This window comes from Sylvia atricapilla, chromosome 26 (assembly GCF_009819655.1).
Source record: "Sylvia atricapilla isolate bSylAtr1 chromosome 26, bSylAtr1.pri, whole genome shotgun sequence".
NCBI classification, from domain to species: Eukaryota; Metazoa; Chordata; class Aves; order Passeriformes; family Sylviidae; genus Sylvia; species Sylvia atricapilla.
The window spans coordinates 308,958-333,885 of record NC_089165.1 but is presented as its reverse complement, the minus strand read 5'-3'; the positions used below and the strand labels follow the sequence as shown (position 1 = coordinate 333,885).

Below are 24,928 nucleotides of genomic sequence, written 5' to 3'. Positions count from 1 at the left end.
GGGCCGCGGGGCGGGCTCTGGGTCGCCGGTGCGGAAGGGTCCGGCCCGGCCCAGGTCGGAACAAAGCGGCGGCGGCGCGGCAGGCCCGCCATGGCGGCGCGGCCGGCCCGGCTCCACCTCTGGCTTCTCCTGCATCTGCTGCCACAGGTCGGTGGCTGTACCGGGCTGTGCACTCCGCGGGCCACGCGCGGGCACCCTGGCTGAGGGCGGGGAGCGGCCCCGGGAGCAGCCGGGCCCAGGCGGGCTGTGCGGCTTCTCCGTGCCCGGAGCCGCCTCCCGTGGGCGCTCGGAGGTGCTGCAGCCGCCCCCGGAGCGGAGGACATGGGGCTGCCGGCCCTGCCCTCCGTGATTGGGCAGTGTTCATCTGTCTGTGGGTCTGGGGTTGCTTGAGACTTTTTTTTATTCTTTCCGTAGTAACGAGCGTTTTCCTCGTAGTTCTTAAAACTTCGAGGCCCCCGTGGGCCCAGCCCAGCATCCTCGCCATCCGAGCCCCCGGGCCGAAGACCGCAGGGACGATTCTGGCTTTATCCCGACTGAAACACTCCCTATAAGGAAGCATTCAGCAGAAAAGAAGGGATTTCTGCTCACTCTGTCTCTATAGCCTGTCTTGAGTCTTCTATTGTCATTACTAAAATATTGATTGGTTTTGTGGGATACATTTCTAAGGGTGTGATGAACTAGGTATGTAGTCCTGATACAGGAGAGAGTGGATTTCTAGCAATTGCTTTGCATAGTACATAGCTTTTGCCTTTTAAGTTCAGTGTTTTGTGTTCTGAAAATTTTGAAATGTTATTTGGTATATCATTTAGACTTCTTGACTGTTTATTAGGTAATTTGGAGCATACTATGTCTTCTTGAATATTGCTGGGGTAACATGTCAGTATGGAACTCTAATATTTTCTTCTTCTCCTTCTGCCTCCTTACTGATTCCTTGCCAGTAATCTTTAGTTACAGAGTAGTCTGGTTGTCAGCTAGCTTTATTTCTGTATTGTACCCTTTTTTCATCCACTACCTTTATCTTCATTATCTCTTCATTATGCACTTGCGTGCCCCGTGTGTTTTGTCATCTCCACTGATGCTTCACAGAGACTGGTAGTGTTGGTGTAGGGCCGCCTAATTAATAAGATTTAATTAACAAGAACAAGTCAAAGACTGGCGTGGAGTCAGTGTGATCCATCAGTATGGGGAAGGTGAGCACATGGCAGTGCAGAAGGACAGCAGGTGAGATAGTCCACTGGTGGGTACATGGAGGTCTTGTCTTCAGCTCCACACATTGCAGCACATTCCTGTCTGTAAGCATTTGGTATATTTGTCCAGTGCAAGTGTTACTGTACCTGAGTAAGCTTGGGCAGACTGGCCAGGGTTCTGAAATAGTCCTGCTGCTGCAGTGAAAAGTGGATGTACTGTGTGCTGCCAATATATTTCTGTTAGTCTAGCTAGCGTTTCAAAAATTTGCTTGAATACTCCATATTGTGCATTACTTCTTCATCTCTCGTGCTTGCACTTGTTGGAAGGGTTTTGTATAGTACATCCTCCTTTAGCATGAGGCAGAGAAGAGTGCTCTAGTGCTCTGCTGCACTCGTCCTGGTTTGGTACTCCTGTGACTGATGGCTGGAGTTATTCTGGGGGACAGAGCTGACAGCTGCTGTTGTCAGGAGCTGCTGTGTACATTTGCTGTGCACCAGCTGTACTCATTCTCGGTGCCTTACTCTTGCCTTAGTGAGTATATACCTTTGTCTCCCTCCTTGAAACAGGGTAATAGAATTTGTTTGTTTGTTTGTTTGTTTGTTCTCCCTGGGGCAAGAGGAGGTAGTGTCCACATTTGCTTCTATAGTCTGATTTAGGGAGAAGGATCAGCTTGGCTACTGAAGCATGGCTTTTCCAAAACTGGGTCCTCATCTGGGAACACTTTTAAGAGTGGTGTGATCTTACAGATCCAAGTCAATCTGCACTTAGATCTTGCTTTGGTATTTGAGTTCTCACATTGCCTTTAAGTGCCCATTCCTTCCAGGTATTGTCCTGTAACAACAGCAGATATGTGAGCCTTTGACTAATGAGGAACATAGTAACATGATCTGCAGCGAATGTGTTGGGTCTAGCTGGCCTTCACTATAGCAGCTTACAGCAAAATATATTGAATTGAGGTGATGGGTTTGTATTTTAAATTAGGACACTCTATGATATGGGTCCAAAGAATTGGAAAGACTGAAATTCTGCATTAAGGTGGTGGATTTAGTCTCCTGGAATTATTGTATTATGAATATTTAGCTCTCTGCAATGTACAGTGTTGAAGGAGTCTTTTACTTAAGTGCAGCTTTGCTGCCTGCTATTGCTGTTGTTTCCAGATGGATCAGTGCAGTTCATGGGAAAGAATGACTCCAGCTCCCGAGAACTCATATGGTACATACTGTAAAAGTAGGATAGCTCATTCATTCCTTCTTCAAGGAACACAGCTCCCAGTGTCTGTGGAATCTCTCTGAGATGTGGTTCACCAGGTCAGTTAATGGAGCTACTGAAAGTGGAAAAGGTGTGTAGGATGTCCAGGTGAGTGTGGGGCCAGAGGCAGAGAAGAGCAAACAAGACAGACATTAGGTTGGCTCTGTCACTCACACTGCAGTTTCTTGAAATATGGGTGAGCTGAATTCTTCCTCTCCACCTTCTTCCATCATTTGACTTGCAAGTCCAGTGCTTGCCTCTGAGATACATTAATACACCTAAAAAAACTTGCACAGCAAAAAGCCTGGGGAGTATTCTTCTCTTTTATACATTAATCTGTGGAAAGCCCTGATGAGATTCAGAGCCAGCAAGTATGCCACAAACATTAGATTAGCTCGTTTGTCTGTTAAACTCTGCCCTCAGATTTTACATTTCTGTTAAGTGAAAATCTTTTCCAGTTTTGCAGCTTTATAGAAAACACTTCCTTTTGTGTTAATTTTACCCTGTTGTGTGCTTTTGAAGCCATAAGATCATTAAGAAGCAAGTATTATAATACACCTTACTGTTACAGCAGCTGTTGTTTTTCTGTGTTTGGAAAAGGCTAAGCTTGGTATCCAGACACTTGGAAAAGAGCCTTTGGGGTTGTAGTCACATTGGATAGTATCTGCACAGGAGATGGCATTTTCTCCTTGGTTAATCTAGGATATGAAGTGGTCTGTAGGAATAAGGAATCATCATAAGCGTTGCCACTATGCCAGTGCATCAGCAGCACTGCTTTGAGCTTTTCTTGTCTCATACCTACTGACATGAATAAAAACAAAACTGGCCACATCAGAGTGGGTAAGAACAAACTTCAGAACTATGCTTTGATTCTAAGTGATAATAGCTTTGCAAAAATGTCTGTTAATCCACATTATCCATAGATTATGTTCTCCACAGAGTTTCTAAAATCTGTTCCCTCTTATGCTTTTAACCCTGCTTATATTGCCTTTAATTCCTCCCATGCATGATTTTTATTTGGCTTTTGGCACACAAATCCACATAGTTTCTAAAATGTTTTGAGCACTTTACATTAGGAACCTTTTACTCCCTTAATATTCCTTTGAAGAACATCCATTAAATAGCTCAGAAAGCAAATTTCCTTTTAGGAATTATTCCTGAATTCCAGTAATGGTTATCTCCACGGAAATGTAACAACACACCCTGGACTTACTCTCGTTTTAAAGATGTATGCCATATATCTTATAGATGTAAAATTTTTAACTGTACAGCTTGGTTGTTTCGCATACACATAAAACTTTTAAACTACAGTGGTTAGCTCCTATAAAACTGCCGGAAGATTTTGGAGAGAGTTGTGCATATAATATTCAAAACTAAGTTACTCCATGTTTTGTTTGTTTATCTAAGCCCAGTTAGGCCATATACAATAACCAGGGAACATTCTTCTGTTCTCTGTTGCTTGTTACTCTTGGAAGTCAAAATCAAGATAGTAAATACAGGTTACTTTTCTAAATTACTTGCTTCTGTTGAAAGTAGTTAAGGTGCTATGGTTGGATACCTGAGATATGAATTAACAAGTCTGTTATAGCAGGGAGTTGGAGTTCTTGTTTCCTCACAGCATATGCACACTAGTGTCTCCCTTTCTCCACACATGTCTTGGAAACTTGCACTGTGCTCAAGTTGCTTTAATCTACACTGAGATAATCTTTGTGACCTCCCGCATGCTTCAGGACAAATGTCATTGGTTCTAAAGGACTTGGTTAACACTAATGTTATAAAAAAGAGAAAAAGTTACTGGATGTGTTAACAAAGACCATTTATATGTGGAAGAGCTAAATATAAAAATCTCTACTTTCTGTATATTTTTACCATGGCATTTCTTTACTGCTTTGCTGACATCTTGCAGCAGAATGCATTGCTGCTGGGCACAGTGTGAGTGTTAAAGAGCAATTTTACAATGTATGCGGTAAAACACTGGCGCAGGTTGTCTAGAGAAGGAGATGGGTGCCCTGTTCCTGAAAACGTTCAAGTCCAGGTTGAACAGGGTTTGGTCTACTTGAAGATTTCCCAGCCCTAGTGAATGGGTTACTAGTGAATGACAGTGTTCCATCAGAAACCAAATGTGTGACTAGTTCAAATGAGAACCAGATCATTTATTGTACGTTTCAGATATTTTATGTATGTTTTTAAACAAACTTCTAAGTGCTAAGTGGAAGTTCGCTAAGGATTAGCAAGTGTCCTCAATAAAATGGAGAAACTTCCAGTTATGCTAGGAAACAAATGCTCTGGGAACACAAAAAGGATCATAGGAATAATCCAGTCACATTAACACTGGTGTTCCTAAGGACTGTGTTTCCAAATCACTGGGCTGAAATAGTATTTTGAGACTCCTACATTTAATATGTGGTCAAATTTTTCCTGGCTATCTAATAGCTTGTATGAAGCTAAAATACAGATATGATTTGCACTTGCTCTCAGCATTGTCCTTTTATAATCTGCTACTAGGCAGCACTACCTGAACATTGAAGTTGCTGTAAGAGCACTTTGAGACTCTAAAGCAGCAACTGAAGATCAGCAAGACTCTCCTTCAAAAAGAAGCATTGATCTGGATTTGTATAATTGAATTACATTTTAAAAGTTAGGTTTTGTCCTGCTTTCTGAGTGCTAGTTTTTTATCTTAATGTATTTTTATCTGAAGCATTAAAATCTTTTTGCAACAGCTGTTCAGATCTTAATGTGAAATTCTTAATGTGTTGATGTTCAAACCTGATCAGGTGGTCACAGAATGTATATGAGCAAACTTCACACTGAGGAGCTATTCACTATTTTGTATAAAGGAAAGACTTTGTAACTTACACTTTTTCAATGAATGGAGGTGGTGCCTGACGATCCTCCCAAGACAGAGCCTGCAATCCCAGTGTTGCTTCCTGAGGAGCACAGAAGTGTCTTGTAGAACTTGATGACTGATTGTTAAAGCGATGCTCTGATGCCTTCTTGTTCAAGCAAGGACCTATTTGCCACTTAGAAATGGCCAGGACGATTTATTTCAGAGTCCTTAGAACAGTACAAGCAGACCTTATTATACACTTTGTGTTTATTCAACCATTTCCAAGATCCAGGAGCATTTACAGTTATTTTGGCCCAGTTAATATGAGAATGAAGTCACTGCTAATTAGAGTTAAAGAAAACCACCACTAGTATTAGGGAAGTTGTACTTACTTCCACTGTTGTTTTGTTTGACTTCCTACCTTTTGGGTAAACATTTGCTAGAACTTGGGGTACAAACACACAACTTCATCAACTCCACAGAAGTACTTTATTTTGCAGGTTATGTATATGCATACGTACATAACATACATAACATACATATGTATGTATATGTATATATATATAGCCTTGTAGGTGATTTTGGCTCAGCTTTTTGGGTAGGTGAGGAATATACCTAGTACTCACAAAATTGTGTCACTATACACAGGGAAGGGAAGGATAGACGTAGATATTTAAAAGAACAGACCTCATAATGAAGAATAAGGTGTGGGAAAAAGTCTGTGTTAAGAAAATATTTGTACTTTCTTAAGGTACTGTGTAAGAAAGTACCTCCTTGTGAGCCCTCAGATCTTTCTGTTTTGCTAGGAAATAGCCTGGTACAATCTGACATAACCAAAATAACAAGGAAATTACTTGTTTGCTGTGTATTTTTTCGCAGTGATAAGAAGCTGAAAATATTTGTGTTAAAATCAGCACATCTTGCAGTTAGGTGTAGTGTGAGCAGTTCAGTGAGCAAGCAGGTTACATACTGTGTATCACAAAACAGATGTCTAAAACTCGTAGATTTACTGCATCTTACTATGTTTATTTTTGCTGTAGTTCTTGTTCTCTTTCTCTGTGTTACTACAGGATCTGGGTTCTGTTATCTCAGTTTCCAGAGATTTCAGGACAATTCTAACATGTGCATGTCACAATCAGGCAGGTGATTTGAGAAAGAGATATTCCATACTCATAGCATGTCACCTTCAATTTTATAAAGTGATTAGCTATCTTTTGCATAATGTACATGTTGCAAATGTTGCAGTTTTGACAACAGTGACAACTGGTCACTGAAGCAGTTACAAGTAAATGCAGTAGGTAGACTTGAGAGTCTACATGTGCTACCCAGGACAGAAAAAGAGCTGCTGCTACTGTTGGGTCTTGCCACATCTTCAGCAAAAGTATCCAAGGTTAAGTTTTGTAGTGATGTGAATCTAGAACTGATCATTATTTCAAGCTGTACTTTCAGGAGTTGGTGTCTTATCCGTAGAATCATGAAATGGTTTGACTGAGAAGAGACCTTAGATCATCTAGTCCAGGCCCCAGCCCAGGGGTGGGCTAGTCCAGGCTGTTCAAAGCTGCATCCAGCCTGGCCTTGAACACTTCTAGGGAGGCAACCCACTGCTCTGGTCAACCTGTGCTATGGTGTCACCACCCCAACAAACAAGAATTCCTTCCCCATATCCCATCCATCCCTGCCCTCTGGCAGTGGGAAGTCATTCCCTGTGTCCTGTCCCTCCATCCCTTGTCCCAAGTCCCTCTGCAGCTCTCCTGGAGCCCCTTTAGGCACTGGAAAGGGCTCTGAGGTCTTCCTGAGGCCTTCTCTTCTCCAGAACAGCCCCAGCTTTCCCAGCCTGGCTCCAGAGCAGAGGGGCTCCAGCCCTTGGAGCATCTCCATGGTCTCTTTTGGACTGGCTGCAGCATACTCCAAGTCTCATATCTGTTCTGCGTTAGTCCAACTTCTTTCCTTTGCTGTGGTTATGTATACATATGTGGACCAGTCTAGCTGTGTTGTTTGAGGTTGGCTTTTTGGTTTGTTTGGTTTGGTTTTTTTTAAACATATCCAATATTGTTTCATTTTATTCTTTGACCAATTGCTGTGTAGGAGGGAATCTGCATAATGTATCTGAAGTCCTTCTGTGAAGCATGATGGAAATAATAACAAATTCCATTGTACTCCCTGCACTGATATGGAAACTTTGTATACTGTTTTGGTTTTCTTTAAGACTACAAAGCAGCCCAGTCAACTGCAAGTTACTCCCTTCACTTCTGATATTTTATTTAACCTATAATTCTTGTGAAATTTTTGTTGCATTTTCAGGTGTACTGTGAGTATGGGATGGTACATGTCCTTTCAGAGAAGGGGAGCAGCAAAGGAAAAGACTACTGTATTCTCTTCAACTCTCAGTGGGCCCATTTGCCACACGATCTGGGTAAAGCTGTAAGTACCTAGCTGACTGATGACAAAAAATGTATAAAAAATGCCTTTGTTACAAGGAAACTTCTGATTTCATACTTAGATTTGTAGACTTTGAAGTAACTGCTTTGTTTGCTCTGCTTAGAAAATATTTTATCTCTTAAGATCGCTAGGCAGTGCTAGGATAACAATGTTCATTTCCAGGCATTGTACAGAGATAATGACTATTGTTGTTCAAAACAAAAACACTCCTTTTCAATGATGTGATCAATGAAATTAAAATGGCACCTGTCTGGGCTTGCAAAGGATTTTGTACATCAGCATGATACAAGAAGATATCACATGGCTTTTTTTATATAGTGAACTGTGTCCTTTAGTGCTTTCTCAGTGCCAAGTGTAAGATTGAGTAGTCATAAACTGTGTCAAGCTTTTGCTGCATCATCCAAAGCTGTATGAGCTGAAAAATGAGTAAATTCTTCACTCTTTTCTGTGAGAAAGTTACTGACGCTGAATGATGAAATCAGCAAATGTACTTTGAATGAGCTACTTATAGGGAAAAATGCAGTTGACTGATACTTGGTTCATTTTATTCAGCCAATTGAGTGTCCCACAGAATTATTGGTGCTCCTTACCAATGTATAGGCAAGTCTCAGTTATTTCTCGTGAGTTTATTGCAACTGTAGATCAGTCCCTAGGTTCATCAGTAGTAGTTTTTGCGTTGTACAGACTCAGCTGATAAACTCTTGCACTTGCCCTGACTGTGTGATGTGAATCAGCACATGCATGACTGATTTTGGTACTTACGAGAGTTGAGGACTGTGCTGTAGACACCTTATTAAAATCAGTCTCTTAAAAATTCAATAGAGTCATATCTCAGTAGTTCTGCAGGAGCCGATATAGTCCAGAATGGCTTGGACTGACATTTGGGTAGTGTATGCTATATCCCTTGCCTGTCCCTGTCTCCTTCCTTGGTTCTTTCCTGCTTTTCCCTTCTTTCACGTTTTTGCTCCTCCCCCTTCAGTACTCCAGCAGTACAGTTCACTGAGGCAATGCAATGCACCACTCTGAGCTCACTCTGCATTTGTATTGTGCTCTGAAACTTGGGCAACGAGGAAGTGTGTGTAGAAGCCTTTCACTGTCTTTAGAGGTCAGGCTAGAGACAGCAGTTTTCTGAAAAAGGTTGAAGCTACTGACAACCTAGCACTTCCCTTTCCTTCCTAAAACAGTAGAGTCCATTACAGTGGTATTGTATATTGTATACTTGTGGATTTCTGATACAGACTGTTCCATGTGTCATTTTTTCAGGTTAAAACTTTACCTTGACTCTTCTCAAATCTAACAGCTCACCTCAGCAAGGGCTGAAACCTGCTTGTCTTAGCACGGCTTGGTTGTCTGGTAGATAATTGCAATTTTCAGTTAACTTTCAAATAGAACTGGGCAAAGATGCTGGTGGTTGTTTAGATTTTGCAAGGAACAATTCATGCCAGTGTTACTTCTAAAACCTTGAAGTGTCTTTGGGATGTTCCTGTTGAAACACACCAGATTAGAGGCCTTTTGGTCTGAGGAGGGCCAAAACTAAGGAATTTGGCTTGCAACTATCTCAGGTCACTGGATACGGTAGGTTTCAACATGGAAGTTTATTGCCTATGCTTCTGTACTTTTCCCCATCCTGTGTTTCTAGCTGTTCATACCCTTCATCAGCCCAGCCTGCCACTCTGCCACCCCAGCAAAGATAAAACCTTGCTGTTATCCTCCCACATCCTGGCTGTGTGCGTCAGAACAGCGATGATGCTGAAGAAAATAAATGCAAATGAAGGTCATATCCCAAATTTTATTACCAGCAGAATTCTGTACAATAAGGTGAAACAAGGCAGGACGCTACATAATAGAGAAGGCAGCACTGTTTCAACTTTCATGTTGCTCTGAGAATACCACTCCATTACTGGAAAGTTTTAAATTACTCTTTAGAAACTCTGGTTTCTGCTCTTGACTTCTTTTATTTTATGTTATATATATGTATTTATCTCATTTCTTTTTTTCAGTCACTCTTGCAACTGCAGGATCAGACAGCATCTGTTTTGTGTTCTCCTTCTGATGTACCTGATGGGGGATTTAATAATCAAATCCCCATGGTGATGCGAGGAAATTGCACTTTCTATGAGAAAGTGAGGCTTGCTCAGATAAATGGGGCTCGTGGGCTGCTGATTGTTAGTAGAGAGAGACTGGTAAGTTGCTTTTTATCTTCCCATGCTGCTGATATTACTCTGATGCTAGATATTGTTTTGTCTTCAGTACACATTGCTGGTATTTGATGTTTCTCTTTAAATAATGCACCTGTGTTTCTGCATGTATATACATTGCGTAGTTATGTGTGGAAACCATGTATCTGATGGATGAATGAATGAAACAAGGGGCACTCATTTAAGTAGGAAGAGTTGGCATGAAGCTCATGTGACATTCCAGTTAGGGGCTCAGAATTACCCTTTTTCCAAATGAAATACTGGAGTCAAAGGATGAGGTTGATTTGTGACCCCATCATACTACCACACTGAATCTAGTGCCTTAGATCCAGCTGGAGCATCAATGGCATGTATTTTGTGTTTTGAAGATAAAATTAGTGGGTTTGAGTCCTGGTCAATACTAGAGACACACATCAGTCATAAACCCATGACCCTGATGTGCAAAAAATACTGCTTGAAATTTGGTTGCTGCATTTTGCTGTTACAGTCTTACATTATTTCAGTTTCACTGGGAATAGGCATATATTTTGACTTTTGAGTGTTTGCTGTCATTAAGTTCCCTTCTAGAATATTTTTCAAATTAGCAGGAACAGAACTTGCAACTTTAGCACTTTTGAAAGAGTAGGAGTATTTGCAGAAATAAAACATATTCTTACCTGGTTTATACTGTCTTTCAGGTTCCTCCTGGAGGTAATAGGAGTCAGTATGAAGAGATTGATATTCCTGTGGCTCTGCTTAGCTATACTGATATGTTAGATATTGGCAAGGTAAACTCAATATTAAAAGCTCTCATTTATATTATCTCACGTAAATGAGTCACTGCTCTACAGTATTAAATCCACCTTAGGAGCTTTGAATTTGTAGAGAGTGTATTCATGAGGATTGCATTATTGAGTTTTGGGGAAAAAAAATCAAATCTCTTGAGAGGTTATTTCTCATCTTTGGAATAAAATCAAAATACAGCCTGGTACTGAAAATAAATAGCACTAATAGAAGAGTCAATAGATGGCTCTTACGTGTTTATAGTAAAGCCTGATTCTGAGGTTGCTTAGTGAAAATTATAAACAAGTGAATACTTGCTAAGGTGGCTTTTTGGATGTCCTACCCAACTTGTATTTACCTCCACAGAGTTTTGGCAGCTCAGTGAAAGGAGCAATGTACGCACCAAATGAGCCTGTGCTGGACTACAACATGGTGATTATCTTTGTCATGGCCGTGGGGACTGTTGCAATTGGAGGCTACTGGGCAGGAAGCAGAGATGTGAAAAAGTGAGTAACTGAATGCAGTATACCAGTTTTCATGTATTTTTCACAGAAGAAAAAAATACATAGTGTTTATGTAAGCATCACCTGGCAGCTCTGCTACTGAGGTTAGGAGACCGTAGTCAGAATGGGAAAATGCTGATGTGATGTTTAAAAGGCCCTGAGCCCTGCATTGGTTTGGTCACTGTAGGAAATCATTAGAAGTTAAATTGCATGCAGATCATTTTAGGATTTTGCCATGTCAAAAGACCAAACGTTTGAAAAAGTCGGAAAGAAAATTATTACGTAACAGACTTCCTGTTTGGGCTTCTGCAAAAATTCACCAGTGTCTTAGTTTAGACAGTATCTGCCAGGGAAGATTGGAATTTCCCTTGGAATGTAAGCCCACCTCCTCTCCTTTTCCAAATTATTACAAATTTGCGTTTAAAAGGCTGTCAGGCAAAGATTTTGGGAATAGGTATAGCAGTTCTTTACTAGGGATATTAAAAATACAAATGTTGTAGTACAGAAGAATAAGCAAGCAAACAAATAAGAAATTTTAGAAAATTGTGAAAGAGTCAGAAATACAACCTGACTCCCTGCTGGTCAGGGTGTTGGAAACAGTCCAAAGTCAGCCCTCCTGGAGTGGCAGATGTGGTCCTGTTGGAAGCTCCTGTGGAGCCAAGGGTCCAGAGATGGGTCCAGTTTTCCTTCCCTGGATGTCTGGTGACACTTGCGGCTCCCTTTTACCTGGGTGAAGATGGTTTGGCTCCTCCTCCCTGGGTAAAGCATCTTACAATAGTATGATGTAATGTGTCATGTCATTGGTGAGCTTTAATGGTCCGTTAACAGAAGATATTCCCATGGGAGTAGTGGAAGACTGAACAGAGACAAGCAACACTGCTCCGTTTGAGCAGAGATAAGAAACACTGATCCACCTGGTTTTTAATGGCTGGCTTCCTATCAGAGAAGGCAGTTTACCCCTCCCTAACAGATGAAGAAAAAAAAATCTCCCCAACCTGGTTTTGCCACTTCTTTGTTTAAGTACTCTTACGTATCCAGCACTTGATCTCCTTGGTAACTTATGGGGAAAAAATTCTTTAGCCTGAAAAAGTGACAAACCTAACCCCCAACAACCACAAAAATACTTTGAAAAAAACCAAAAAATTTTCTTTTACTGGTGTAGGGCAAATCAAATTGATTGGATAGCTAACATATGCTATGTTTGTGATCAATTTTTAAATGAAATTTTATGTTCACTTTTGTCAGTAAGTGGGCCTGGGAGAAGGAGGTAATTTCTAACGTTCATTTTGTACACGCAACCCGATTTAAGGATTTCTTCTGAAGTTAGCAAATTATTCTGTGGTGCTTTTCAGGATTCAGTTGAGTTTTTATGAAATGAAATAGTACTCTAGATAAGTTAACACAGCAGTTACTGGTTTTGCATTGCATTACAGCTGATGTTCATACATCCATGGAAAATGTGGTGCTCCACTGATTTGAGTGAGAATCAAAGCAGGCATTGGTGTTGTGTCATGTTTTCAACCCCTTGTGTCCTTTGCTGAAGATTAAACATTCTTGTGTATTTTGTTGTAGAAGGAATGAACTGATGGTAGCCATGTTACTCTTTCAGGAGGTACATGAAGCACAAACGTGATGATGGGGCAGAGAAACATGATGATGAAACAGTGGATGTGACTCCCATAATGATCTGTGTGTTTGTAGTGATGTGCTGCTCAATGCTCGTCCTCCTTTATTTCTTCTATGACCACTTAGGTACTCTTAAGGTTGTATTTGTATTAGTACATCTTCATTATCACAAGGCCGACATAGTTAAAGAACATATTTTTTGTGAAAATAATAAGGAAACGTGTCTCTTCTGTCATGTGTCTTCATCCAATATTCTTTTTAAGTACTGTAAGAAAACTCACTGAGTAGATTTCTAATCCTTCTTTTTGTGAGGTTGGTCATAAAGTTTCTTTCAAATATTAAAGCCTACTAAGTAGATACAGACTTAGTATTTTCCACCTTTTATTTTTGTTAAAGGTGTTCTCAGACCTATTCTTTTCACTCTTATTATTGTTCAATTTGAAGTCAAGATCAAGGATTTTTTTTTATCTTTATAAAGAATATAATTTTCTATTGATCACTCATCAGACTGACAAAAAACCCCCATCACAGCCTAATGCTTCTTCGTATTTCTGAGGAAGTAGTGAAACATGGATCCCATCTGTATTGATTCATTTTGCTACTCAGCTAATTTAATATTCCCTTATAAGCTCCTGTACACTCATAAAGAGAAGATGAAGGCTTCACCATAGTTGGCCTTTGAGGCTTTTGACTTAGCTTTAAGAAGATTAGAAAAGATGTTTTGATTTGTTTAAGTAGGTATTGCATAAAGTACATCTGAGTAAAAGGAACCGGAATTAGATATTTAAAGAGCACAAATCTAATCAATCATTTGAAGTCTCTGAATTTACCATTCACTGTTGAAATGTAAGCCTTATTTCTCAGTAAGTTTTATTGACTGACTGTTCTTTATTCAGCCAGGATATGGAAAAAGCATCTCTTGCCCTATCCTAGTTGAACTTAATATTTTTTTCCTCTCAGTCTATGTTATAATAGGAATATTCTGCCTGGCTGCCTCAATTGGTCTTTACAGTTGTCTGTCTCCTTTTGTAAGAAGATTCCCCTTGGGAAAGTGTAGGTATGTGGCAACTTTCAAAATTTTAAGAGGGGAAATTAGGTTTTTATACTGTTGAGTAGGTGTGGGGTTTAAAAGGTGGCTTCATGCTTCAAAATGTTTATAAGAAAGAGGCTGTCTTTCTTACAGACAACTGTAGTTTTGGTGTGCTTCTTTTTCAGAATCCCAGACAACAACTTGCCTTATTTTCACAAGCGGCCCCAGGTCCGGATGTTGCTCTTGGGAGTATTTTGTATCTCTGTCAGCATAGTCTGGGGAATCTTCAGAAATGAAGATCAGTAAGTGTACATTTTAGTTTCTGTGCTAAAAATTGTAATACACTTTTATAGTATAAGTAACTGACATCCACAGAAGTCTACATGTATCCAGAAATTAGGAATGAGAGGGGGAAAAAAGTAGAGACAGGTAGAAATTCTTAGTTGTTCCTTATGTACATCATTTTCTTGTTCATTTAAATTACAGACTGTCTCTTGTTAAGCTTGAATTTCTCTGAGTCCCAGTCAGTATTCGTTAGTATTCTGATCTCTTTGACTTTAGACAGCTTTTCAGAAGTGGTATGGCAAGTTGGACACAACTTGTCTAACTTATTTTCTTCATGAGAATAAGAACTGGTAAGATTGTCATACCTTCAGTTTCTCTCAGCTTTCTGATATGAGCCGGTAATTCTCTACACCCAGTGTTGCTGTAGTAACTAACTGTAGTATGTTTTTACTACTTTTGTTAGAGGTGGTTCTTTTATGGAGTGTTTTGGTTTTGTTTGGGGTTTTTTACCTCTTACCTCACTCCCAGATATTCCAGTTTTTCCATGTATATAGGTTGTGTTCATCTTTTTGGTTCCTCTATTGGAAGTTCAGTATTGGAACTGAAATGCTGGCATAGGTTTCTGATGATGATACCAAAGATGTCTGACTTCAATGCATGTTACTGCTTTTGTGGGATCTGTGCTCTGTGTGGATCATCAATAAGAGAACTCAAATCCAGGAATCATCAACTCTGAAAGACCTTTTAAGGAGAGAAGTGTCAGACTGAGATGTACAGCAGTACTATAGAGGTGTTCCAACCTACAATATTTAGGACTAGGATCCATTTTCTGCCTCACAGCTGAAGTGGGCCTGAGTGTCTCCTGCGCAAAGCTCCATCAGCAAGTACACAGTTATTGATGCAACAGCATCATCTCTCATTATACCTAGAGCATAGCAATTTTTGGGGAACCTTGGTGTTGTTTGTCTCAGGTCCTACTTCTCTTTGACCCTAGCAGTTGAGAGTAAAGCAAAGAGCACTTTTATACTCACCTTGCAAAACACAATTGAAAAACATGCCCAAATGTAAATTTGCTTCAGCACACAAGGGTGCACACCTATACAGAGGACAAAAGACCCTAGCACTTCCCGTTTTTGGTATCCACTGACCTCATTCAGCCAGTTTTAAGTCTACCTTACCATTCATTCAGCTTGTACTTTGTCAGTTTCTCTGTGAGGATTTTATGGGAGATTGTCAGTGGAAAGCCTTACTGAAGTCTAGACAGACACTATTACATAGTTCTTCCCTCATCTCCCAGGCACTTCTTTGTGGAAGGTTATCCAGTTGATGAAGAACAACTTCCCATTTGCAAATTCATGCTGACAACAATGTACTTTATTCAAAGCAAGTACTTTGAATAAAGGCAGGGGGATGCAGGGTGGTGGGTTGTCCAAGCAGTTCCTTAGTGAAGGCAAGGCTTGGTCTGCCTTTCTTGCTGTTTCCTGCAAAAATGTTACTCTCCTCTTTTTAAGGTGGGCCTGGGTTCTGCAAGATGCTTTAGGAATTGCTTTCTGTCTTTACATGTTGAAAACAATTCGCTTGCCTACATTTAAGGTATGAAAGTTTAACAGAAGTTAAAGACTATAAGAAGAAAATTAAAGAGAAGTTTGCATGTATGTGTTTGAACAGAGAATCACTTAAAATGGAGTATATTAACTTGGAAATGCACTTCTGTTCCTATGTAGTGTGGAAAAAAGGGGTGGAACAAGTATAATGAAGACTAATAAGTGTCATGTGGTTGTTCTGTAGATTCTGTAGAGTGTTGACTAGTAAATCACACACCACCCATTTGTTTATGTATTTGGTATTTGGTTATCTTGGGCGGGGGGGGGGGAGGTTGGTTGTTTTGTTTTGATTGGTTTGATTTTGTTTTTCTAGTTGACATACAGCTAATGCATCAGTCTAGTGTTTTTTCCAAATCCTTCTGAGCTTAGTCAATATCCTAAGACAAAAATCAGTATTAGTCATTTAGTTGTCCCTTAAGGAGCTCTTCAAACTCTTGTTTCAGATTATTTTCACCTCTAAGTTTGTATAGAGTGACAGTAAAATCATGTATAGTGTTTTAAGCTATGCCTGGCATCCTCCAGTGCAGAACTTCTTCATATTTCCCAGCAAATTGAAAGGGCATAATTTCCAGATTTTACATGATAAAGAATTTTTGGCACTAACATGTAATTTTGTGTTTAAGAATTACTTTCTTTTTTTATGGTGCATGCAGCACCCTATTCCTCCATCTAAAATATTTAGGAATTAAGAAAAGTACATGAATTACTTGTTTTAGTCTGTTAGCTTTGTTTTTGAATAGCCTTTTAATTATTATTTCTTTGCTGTTTGCTAATGCATAGTGTGTTAATACCAAATATCTTATCTCTTCCTTCAGGGTTGCACCTTACTCCTCCTGGTTCTTTTTGTGTATGATGTATTCTTTGTATTTATCACACCTTTTCTAACAAAGGTAAGTATGGTACTTCTCTATTGCCTGCTACCCACAGAGCAAAGTGTAATGGCTTGTTTCTCTGTGTGTTCCTAAATGATCCCAGAGCCTCTGAGTGAAGTGCTGATTTACAATTTTCTCGTTTTTTTCTTTAGACTGGGGAGAGTATAATGGTGGAGGTGGCTGCAGGCCCATCTGATTCTGCCACTCGTGAAAAGGTACTCCATGTTGTCTGAAAATCTGGCACTAACTTTCAACTATTACACTTGCAACTTCTCTCAAATTCAAGACCACAAAGCTGAAATGAAGATGCCAGTCTTCAAAGAACTTAATGTGGGAATAAGTACTCATGAATGTTTGTTCTGGAGAGGCAAAGCAGACTTGTGCTTCATCACACCAGCTTTCGTTTTCCTTTATATTTTTTGAACGGTTTCAGTATAAAAAAGCTGGTTAGCTCAGCCTCACAAAAACATGACCACATCTTTAAATACTAACTTGCTGCTAATTATGCATAAGCATCTTTTCCTAAAGAGATAAAACATATAATCAGTCTCTCCCCCTCCTTCCCTTTTCTGACATTTGCTTTATGAAAAGCTGAGGCTATAGGTAAAGGAGAGAAACACAATTTGAGACAGAAGAAAACAGAAGTCAGTGTTTGGTGGGTTTGCACCGTTGGACAGCAGCCAATTGCATGAACACCTTACAAGATGTGGCTGACTCAGGGAGGAAAGTATGTGAGATGTAGGAGACAGTGACATATAGTGAGCAAAACAAAAAAATTAATCTCTAGGAAAATTTGGTTTTGTTAATTTAAGGATTAATTGGATCTATTTCAGCAATGAATGTAATAGTGTCACGTGTGAAAATAGCAAATAGTTGTTTGCAGCATCAGTCCACAGTCTAGACTAATATCTTTGACTTCTTTTGTTCTTCTCTCCTGTACCCCTTTAGTATCCATTTGGATTCAACTTTATGCACAGAATTAATTGTATAAAACAGTAATGAAAGTATAAGTATATAAAATTATTTTGGCACTATTATAAGAAAAGAAAATGAACTATAACAAGGAGAATGCAATGGACCATGGCGTGCTGTGCCTTGCATTGCAAATTATATAATAAATAAGAACACTGAGGGCAGGAAAGTGTCTTTAAAGTGATTTGAAAAATGACTTTTTAAAATTACTCATGTCTTTGGTCTTTTGGGACTTTTATTGCACCCAGATAGATGAACTGTATAAACTATTATTTCTTATGCATGTAGCAGCTTACCTGAATTTCCTACATACCTGCAGCTAAAGCAGAGTTGATACCCAATTGTATGTGAGGACTTCGACATTAACATAGTATTTAGAAGGTATTTCATTGCTCCCATCTTAAATCCATTTTGTTAGTTGTCAGTAATATTGTATGTAATGAATGTATAAAAAGATATGTTTGCTGTATTTGAAGCCTACAGTTTGAGTAAAACTGGAACAAGTTCTGGTAGGTAGTGTCACTATGCTTTTCATCAGATATATGTCTCTCTCATTCTAAGCTCCCAATGGTCCTGAAGGTTCCACGACTGAATTCCTCACCATTGGCTCTATGTGACAGGCCTTTTTCTCTCCTAGGATTTGGAGACATTTTAGTTCCAGGTATTGTTCAGCATGTTAAGAATTTTATGTGTTGTATTGTCTTATTAGTTTATTCTTCTTGTACTCCTGCTTCAAGTTGTAGGTTTGATTTGACTACTTAAATCTGATAAACTTTCAAGTATAGGGTTTTTGTGCACTGTTTACCTTTTAAACAAGAAAAATGCACATTAATCTTACAGTTCAGTTTCACATGCAGTGATGTCAAGAAATGAAGAGAAATCACAAGAGTTGATTTAGCAACTGATTCTCTACTACAAAGCATCTTCAGTAGTATGGTGATAGAGGAAATTATTTGTCCATTTGCACACAGTTGAAGTACAGATGCCTGACCACTCAAAACTTTCTGTTAGTCACACTACATCCAGGATTTCTACCATACCTTCTCTCAAATTTGATTTTAGATATTATATAGAGCTATAGCTGGCATCACTGCAGGTGAAAAAATTATGCAAAAAAAATTATTTTGGTTTTTCAGACTTCTTTTGAGAAATAATTTGTGTACTTTCTTATGTTTTGGGAAATATGAACTCTGTCATCCCCATTGGTCTTCCCTCCTTCCCAAAGCTTGCAGCTGGCATAGTCATTAACCATAAAATTCTACTGTCTTCAATACCAGCTTGAAGGGCTGAACTTACTCTTGCTCTTGTTGTGAACACTGTATTTTTACAAATGTTTAGTAGGGATGGGATGATGTTTTTATCTATGATCTGCACATTTGTAGCTCTTTACTTTCAGAGTGCTTTCAATACTTGGAGCTTTTACCATCAGATAACAGTTTTGTAAATTGTGCTGCCTCCTGGATATGTTGTCATGGTGCTTAAACACAGGGTGCCAAGGAAGTTTTTTGGGGGGAAAAAAAATCTTGAATGTTTCTAGCTGGTTTGATGGTTTTGTTTTTATGATGAAGTGTGTGACTAGGTCAAAAGCATGTAGTAACTATTCTTTCTTTTTCTAGGCTTACTGGTAGCCTATTGCCATAGATTTGATATTCAGGTGCAGTCATCCAGAGTTTATTTTGTAGCCTGCACAATAGGTATGTACCACAGTGCCACCTGAACACAAAGACCTACAGGAGTGATTCCCTCTACAAGCATGTCATCAGTCTTGCATGGCATAGTTTGTGTGTTCTATGCTGTTCCTCCTTTTATTATTAAACAGAAATATTTAGCAAGGTGCTTTCCAGGCTAGATCTTCTATCACCAAACTGGCTGATGCTGCTTTTCTGAGCTGTTTTGTCTGCCTTACATAAGGGGAGCCTCTTGTTACCATGGCTGCCAAGGGTCTCATTCTACGCCTTGTAGTTACACTATTTTTATGTGTGCTCAGCTACTTGTGGTTTCTTGATTCATCAATCTTTGAGTTGATTATTCATGAGAATTCAGGTTCAGGGATATCATTCTTTGACTTTGTTCTTAATTTCTTGCGTATTCTAAAAATCCATAACCTATGATGTAGAAAATTTTATTATGATGACTATAATAGCTCTAAATAAGTTTTCTTCTTTAGTATGTAAAATCCATAGAGTTACGTGCCAGGAACTTAAATGCTGCTGATGGATAGGATCTGACAGATTCCCGTTGTCTTTCTTATAATGTGCTTCTGCTAGCAAAGACTTCTGAAATTGCTTGCAGTAAATTTCATGAGAAGTTGTGATGAACAACTTTTTTAGAAATTCTTTTGAAAAAATACATTGATTCATGGACATTGCTAGCAGGGGTAGAGAGATGCTTTTATTGATATTCCAAAATATTGTGCCTCATATATAGTAAAACAAAATTGTTGTCTTATCTGGTACTTTATTTCTGCAAACATACTTCGAGAGAAATGTTCTCTTGATAGAGAGTCAGTAGTATGCTATTTTAGCACTGAGAATGAGCCACGTTCAGGGCTGAGTTAGCAAGATGGAGTTAGCAGTTATGAGAGGAGTTCTTATTCCTCTCAATTTGTCACTTAAGACTGGGTTTACCAGGATCCCTGGTGCCAGACAGACATTGACATACTTGAGTAAATTCAGTGGAGACTGTCAGAATGGCAGAAGACTGGAGCACAGGGTTGTAAAAAGAAGGCAAAGAGGAGATTCTGTTGCTGTCCACAGCAACCTAATGGGAGACTGCAGAGAGGACAGAGGGACCTTTCATACAGGTGTGCACATTAGATGTGAGGCAACAAACTTAAATCCCAATAAGGAACAATAAGAAATATCAAAATATAGATATAAGGAATTCTCAAAAATAATAGAAAATGCACCCCCCCCTCCTTCCCCCCAAAAAAGGCATTTTCAAGAACTTTAAAGAGTTACTTACTATTCTAATCACAGCCCTCTGACATCATCAAGTCCAGCCAGTCCTCCAGCACTGCTGAGCCCACCTCTAACCATGTCCCCATCCATACATCTTTTAAATACCTGCAGGGATAGGTACTCCCCCACTGCTCTGGGCAGCTGTGCCAGGGCTGGAAAACCCTTTTGGCGAGGAAGCTCTGCCTAATATCCAATCTAAATCTCCCCTGGCAGAACTTGAGGCCGTTTCATCTCGTCGTTTCATCTGTCCTGTTCCCTGGGAGCTCACCTGGCTGTACCCTCCTGTTAGGGAGTTGTAGAGAGTGGGAAGGTCTCCCCTGAGTCTCCTTTTCTCCAGGCTGAGCTCCCCCGAGCTCCCTCAGCTGCTTTTTTCAGACCCTTCCCCAGCTCCATTCCCTTCTCTGGACAGCGCCTCATTGTCTTTCTTGACCTTCTGAAGAAAAATCTGCAATCTGGATTGGATCTGAAGAAAAAGTTGGATTAACTTCATTCGCTTGAAAATGTAATTGAAAATAATTACATTATGAGATCCAAACTGCTTCTCTACTGCTAAATAAATTTTGCCACATTTATGCAGAGATTAAATAGAAAGTAATAAAAATGTAGAACCTAGAGCAGGCTGGCTTTTTTTAGCTGTGTGGCAGGATAGTAAGAAACAGCCAAAGCCAACTCAAACAAGAAGCACATTATAATGGTCAAAATACTTGTCTTTATCTGCTGAATTCGTAAATATAAATATGAGATGGGATATTTCATGTATTTATTTTGCTTAAGGTAATTATTTAATTGCACAATATGGATTAGGCTGTTCACACTGCTTTCACTTATTATTATCAATAGAAGAGCTGTAGCATTCCAGGTTTACATGGTGTAAAGAGGCCTGAAAAACTTCTCTTTAGCCAATTATTTAGTTTTGCTTGAATGAAGCTGTATCTGAATAACTGTTTTGTGCTGGTTTTTTTTTTTTTTTTTCTTCCAGCATATGGCATAGGCCTTCTTGTGACCTTTGTTGCCTTGGCACTCATGCAGATGGGCCAGCCTGCTCTCCTCTACCTGGTGCCCTGCACTCTCCTCACCAGCTTCGTAGTGGCCCTTTGGAGAAGGGAGCTTGCCATGTTCTGGACGGGCAGCGGCTTTGCGGTGAATACCAGTTTGATATGAGTGTCTTCAGGAAATACTAATATTATAAAAACCTAACTAGAATTAAAGTTGAGTAAAATGTTGCAGTATTATCACACAAACACAAAGATTTTGATTTTGCTTGATTGTTTGCCTTTTTACATACTTATTTTTGCCTCAGTAAGGTTTTCTGATTTTTGCAATGTTTATGGCCACTTAAATCAGAGTAGTCAAAAGTAAAGCAGACCTGTCTATCCTTGATTCAGCCAAAGTGTTACTTATTTGATCTCTCTTGAAAGTATCAGTAGTAGTGAACGGTTACAATATTAGATAAAATGCGGGGTTTAGTACTATATAAAATATACCCTTAAAATATTTTCTTCATATTTTTTCATAGCTTACTGTTTATGACGGTGGAAATGTAGTCCAGTAAAGTAAATTATCACTTTGTTTCACTATGCTGCAAGTGAGATTAACTTGATTCAAAAAGGAATAATTTCTATCATGATGCATGATTCTAGTTTTTCAATACTTACTAGAAGGCCAAATCTTCCAAACTAGAGGTTTCCCCAGTGAGTTTTATTTTATTATTCAGCTATTTGTGATAACCTTCACAAGCTTCCACTAGGGAAATTAATTTAATTGTTAGAGAAATATTTGAGATAATCTGAAATTTTATGTAAAAGTTGCCAGTTCTTGTACACTGAGAGTAAAGGTGGGCAGAACTGGACAGTGGCCAAGGACCAAGTGCCCATTGCTGCCTTAACAGCAAGGCACATCTGAAACTGGTGAGGATCACTCAGAAAGCAAACACTTTACTGGAAGGAAAAATTCCCCTTGTGTCCTATAAAATACAAGGAAAAGATAACTGAACGCATCTGTTCACTGCTGGAGAATGATAGCAGAGTTGATGGACCTTTAATCTTCATCCTGTATGACCATTACCTCGGATACCTGGACACAATAGTTCTTGCTTTCCGTCATTTTGACTGTGATCTTCCATTTACAGAAAGACCTACCTCAGCCTCCCGTGGTGATAGCTCCTGTCAACTGCCCTCCACTTCCCAAAGACAGCAGTGTACCAGCCTCTCAGCAAGACACAGAGCAGATGACCAATCCCACCCTCCACGTGAAGGAGCTGCACAGCTCCGGGTCGGCTGAAGAGGAGTTGGCTGATACCAGTGCAAAGACAGACCAGTCAGAAATCTCTATTGCCCACAGTGAGGAACCAACTGCTCAGAATAAGGATGACCTTGAAAGCAAATGCCTAAATGCAGAACAAAAACAGTTGGAATAAGTGATGTGATAAGAACTCCGTACTTTTCCCTCACAAACATATCTATATAAAACCAGTACATATTTAGGACTGGTTTAGTAGGGTTTGCTTTCATTGAGGAACCTCACTAGGAGTCTGATAATCAAATCCAACAAGGAATGTTCTGTCTCCAGCTTTGGTACAGCTGTATACTTACAACATCTTTCTGAAATATGGTGCTCTCCAGGAGTTCTGATGTGTGAGTTTTAATGATCACTGTTAGTGAATGCCTTTGACCATTTTTTCCATTTGAATTATAGCAGGGTAGCATCAAGAGTCTTTATTTACCCAGTACTTTGAGCTTGTGTGGCTGTTTCACTGCTTTACCATGGTATAGGTTAACATGGAGGAAAAACATTGAACAACTCTGCTACAATGCTTACTTGAGAGAAACATGGTCACTTTTGGGTTTTTTTTGGGGCATTTTCCCTATTGTCACCGTTTACTTTACTTTTCCTGACTTGTCAAAGCCAGTGATAAAAGGGAATGCGTTATTATAAACTGACATTCAGGAATTGCAGAGAATGGTTAAATTACCATTACTCCAAAAGGCTTTATGCTACCGTGGTGCATTAAATGCATCTCTTAATTTTTGTCTTTGTTTTCTATGTACCTGGGCTACTAGTTTAGTTTAAAAGGCAGGGTGAATAGAGCTCCAGGAAGCTTTCTAGGCATTCATGTGAACTCTAAGGGCTCCAGTAATAAACAGGGTTGGTCACAGAATGCCACCTGGAAGCAAATGCATATTAGGAATGTTTAGAAATAAAATATAGGCCAAATAGGTAAAGAAAAAAAAAATTAGGTAGCAGCACTATACTAAGCTTAACAGGCAGTATTTTCATTGGGAAAATGTTAAAGAGCAAATGTATCTTATGTTTGGGGCTTTGACTTTCTATTTGTTGTTCATTCAAGGGATATAATTGTGATTTCTAATTCTGAAAAAAATAGTTTGTTTTTTCATTCCCAACGGAGCACATGTGGTGCTAGAGTCAGTTGTGATTTAAAAGCTACTTGCTGCTCAGTAACTTATCAACTGCCTAAGTCATGTTTTGTCTTTGTCCCAAGAGTAGCCAGAGCATAGTCTGTCAGGTTCTGGAATGAGCCTGGGAGCTCACCTATTATTTTGCATCGCTTCTACAATGTGAAGGAATTTGTGAATTTAAAAATTTGGGGTGCAGCTGGTCTTACTTCATATTCCTGAAATTGTGTGTTTTCCTGTATAACATGATTGAGTCTTTTATGCATCAACTTTTGTACACAAGAAGAGGATGGGATTTGCATATTGTTCCATCTAAGTATATTTGCCTTTGTCAGAGGAATCTGCTCTGCGCTTAAGTTGCAGTTCCAGAAAGCCTCAAACACTTCACACAAAACTGAAATAGAAAATTGAAGTATTATAGGATCCTTGGATATGACTACCAGATTGCATGGAAGAAATACTCATAAGTATTTGAGAACCCAAAATGTCATTTACAAAAGTATTGTTGCAGCAATGCAGTCAGGGGCATTGCTGTTAAATTGAGAATCTCCAGTTGGCATGTTGGAGTTGAAGGGTTCTCTTTTCAAGTCTGTGTGTTAAATATCAGCCATTGTCTTTTTGGCTAGGTCTGACAAAAGTTTGCCCTCTGCTTTCTGGATGAAAGCTTCTATGGGCAGTGGTAGCATTCTTTCTCTCGAATGTGAGCAGCTTTCTCTAAAACCACACTCTGACTTCAGAGTTTTACCAGCTCCTGCTTAAGGCCATGAACCTTGTCTGATAGGATATTTATTAAGTTTTTTGGAAGGTTCCCCGAGTCCAATTACCAACACTACATTTAATTTACAAATTGCCCTGATGGAAGACAGTAGTAAAGCAATCTAGTTTTCAGTCTCCTCCTTAGTGGACTGTTACTTTGGCCAGCAGTAACCTGAACCAGTTATTATTAATAAAAAGCAACATAAACATTTTACTGAACAGTCAGCTGGATTATGCCTTAATTT

The 24,928-nt window shown here is 39.4% G+C and overlaps 1 protein-coding gene across 3 annotated transcripts; it reads left to right on the top strand.

The window, feature by feature from the left end:
* Nucleotides 1-14: 14 nt before the first annotated feature.
* On the top strand, nt 15-24,196 carry SPPL2B (signal peptide peptidase like 2B). 3 transcript variants are annotated; one of them, XM_066336353.1, is made up of 15 exons: nt 15-147; nt 7,565-7,684; nt 9,703-9,885; nt 10,578-10,667; nt 11,029-11,168; nt 12,775-12,917; nt 13,752-13,848; nt 14,007-14,123; nt 15,618-15,699; nt 16,526-16,600; nt 16,735-16,797; nt 18,116-18,215; nt 19,171-19,248; nt 21,494-21,654; nt 22,643-24,196. In XM_066336353.1, exons 1-15 carry the CDS (start codon nt 91-93, stop codon nt 22,928-22,930), a joined length of 1,794 nt encoding a protein of 597 aa, XP_066192450.1. In that variant the 5' UTR covers nt 15-90; the 3' UTR covers nt 22,931-24,196. The 3 variants fall into 3 exon arrangements, with proteins under 3 accessions (XP_066192450.1, XP_066192452.1, XP_066192451.1); XM_066336355.1 differs by having other exon boundaries at nt 21,494-21,722; nt 22,643-22,763; XM_066336354.1 differs by lacking the exon at nt 10,578-10,667.
* The last annotated feature ends 732 nt before the right edge of the window (nt 24,197-24,928 follow it).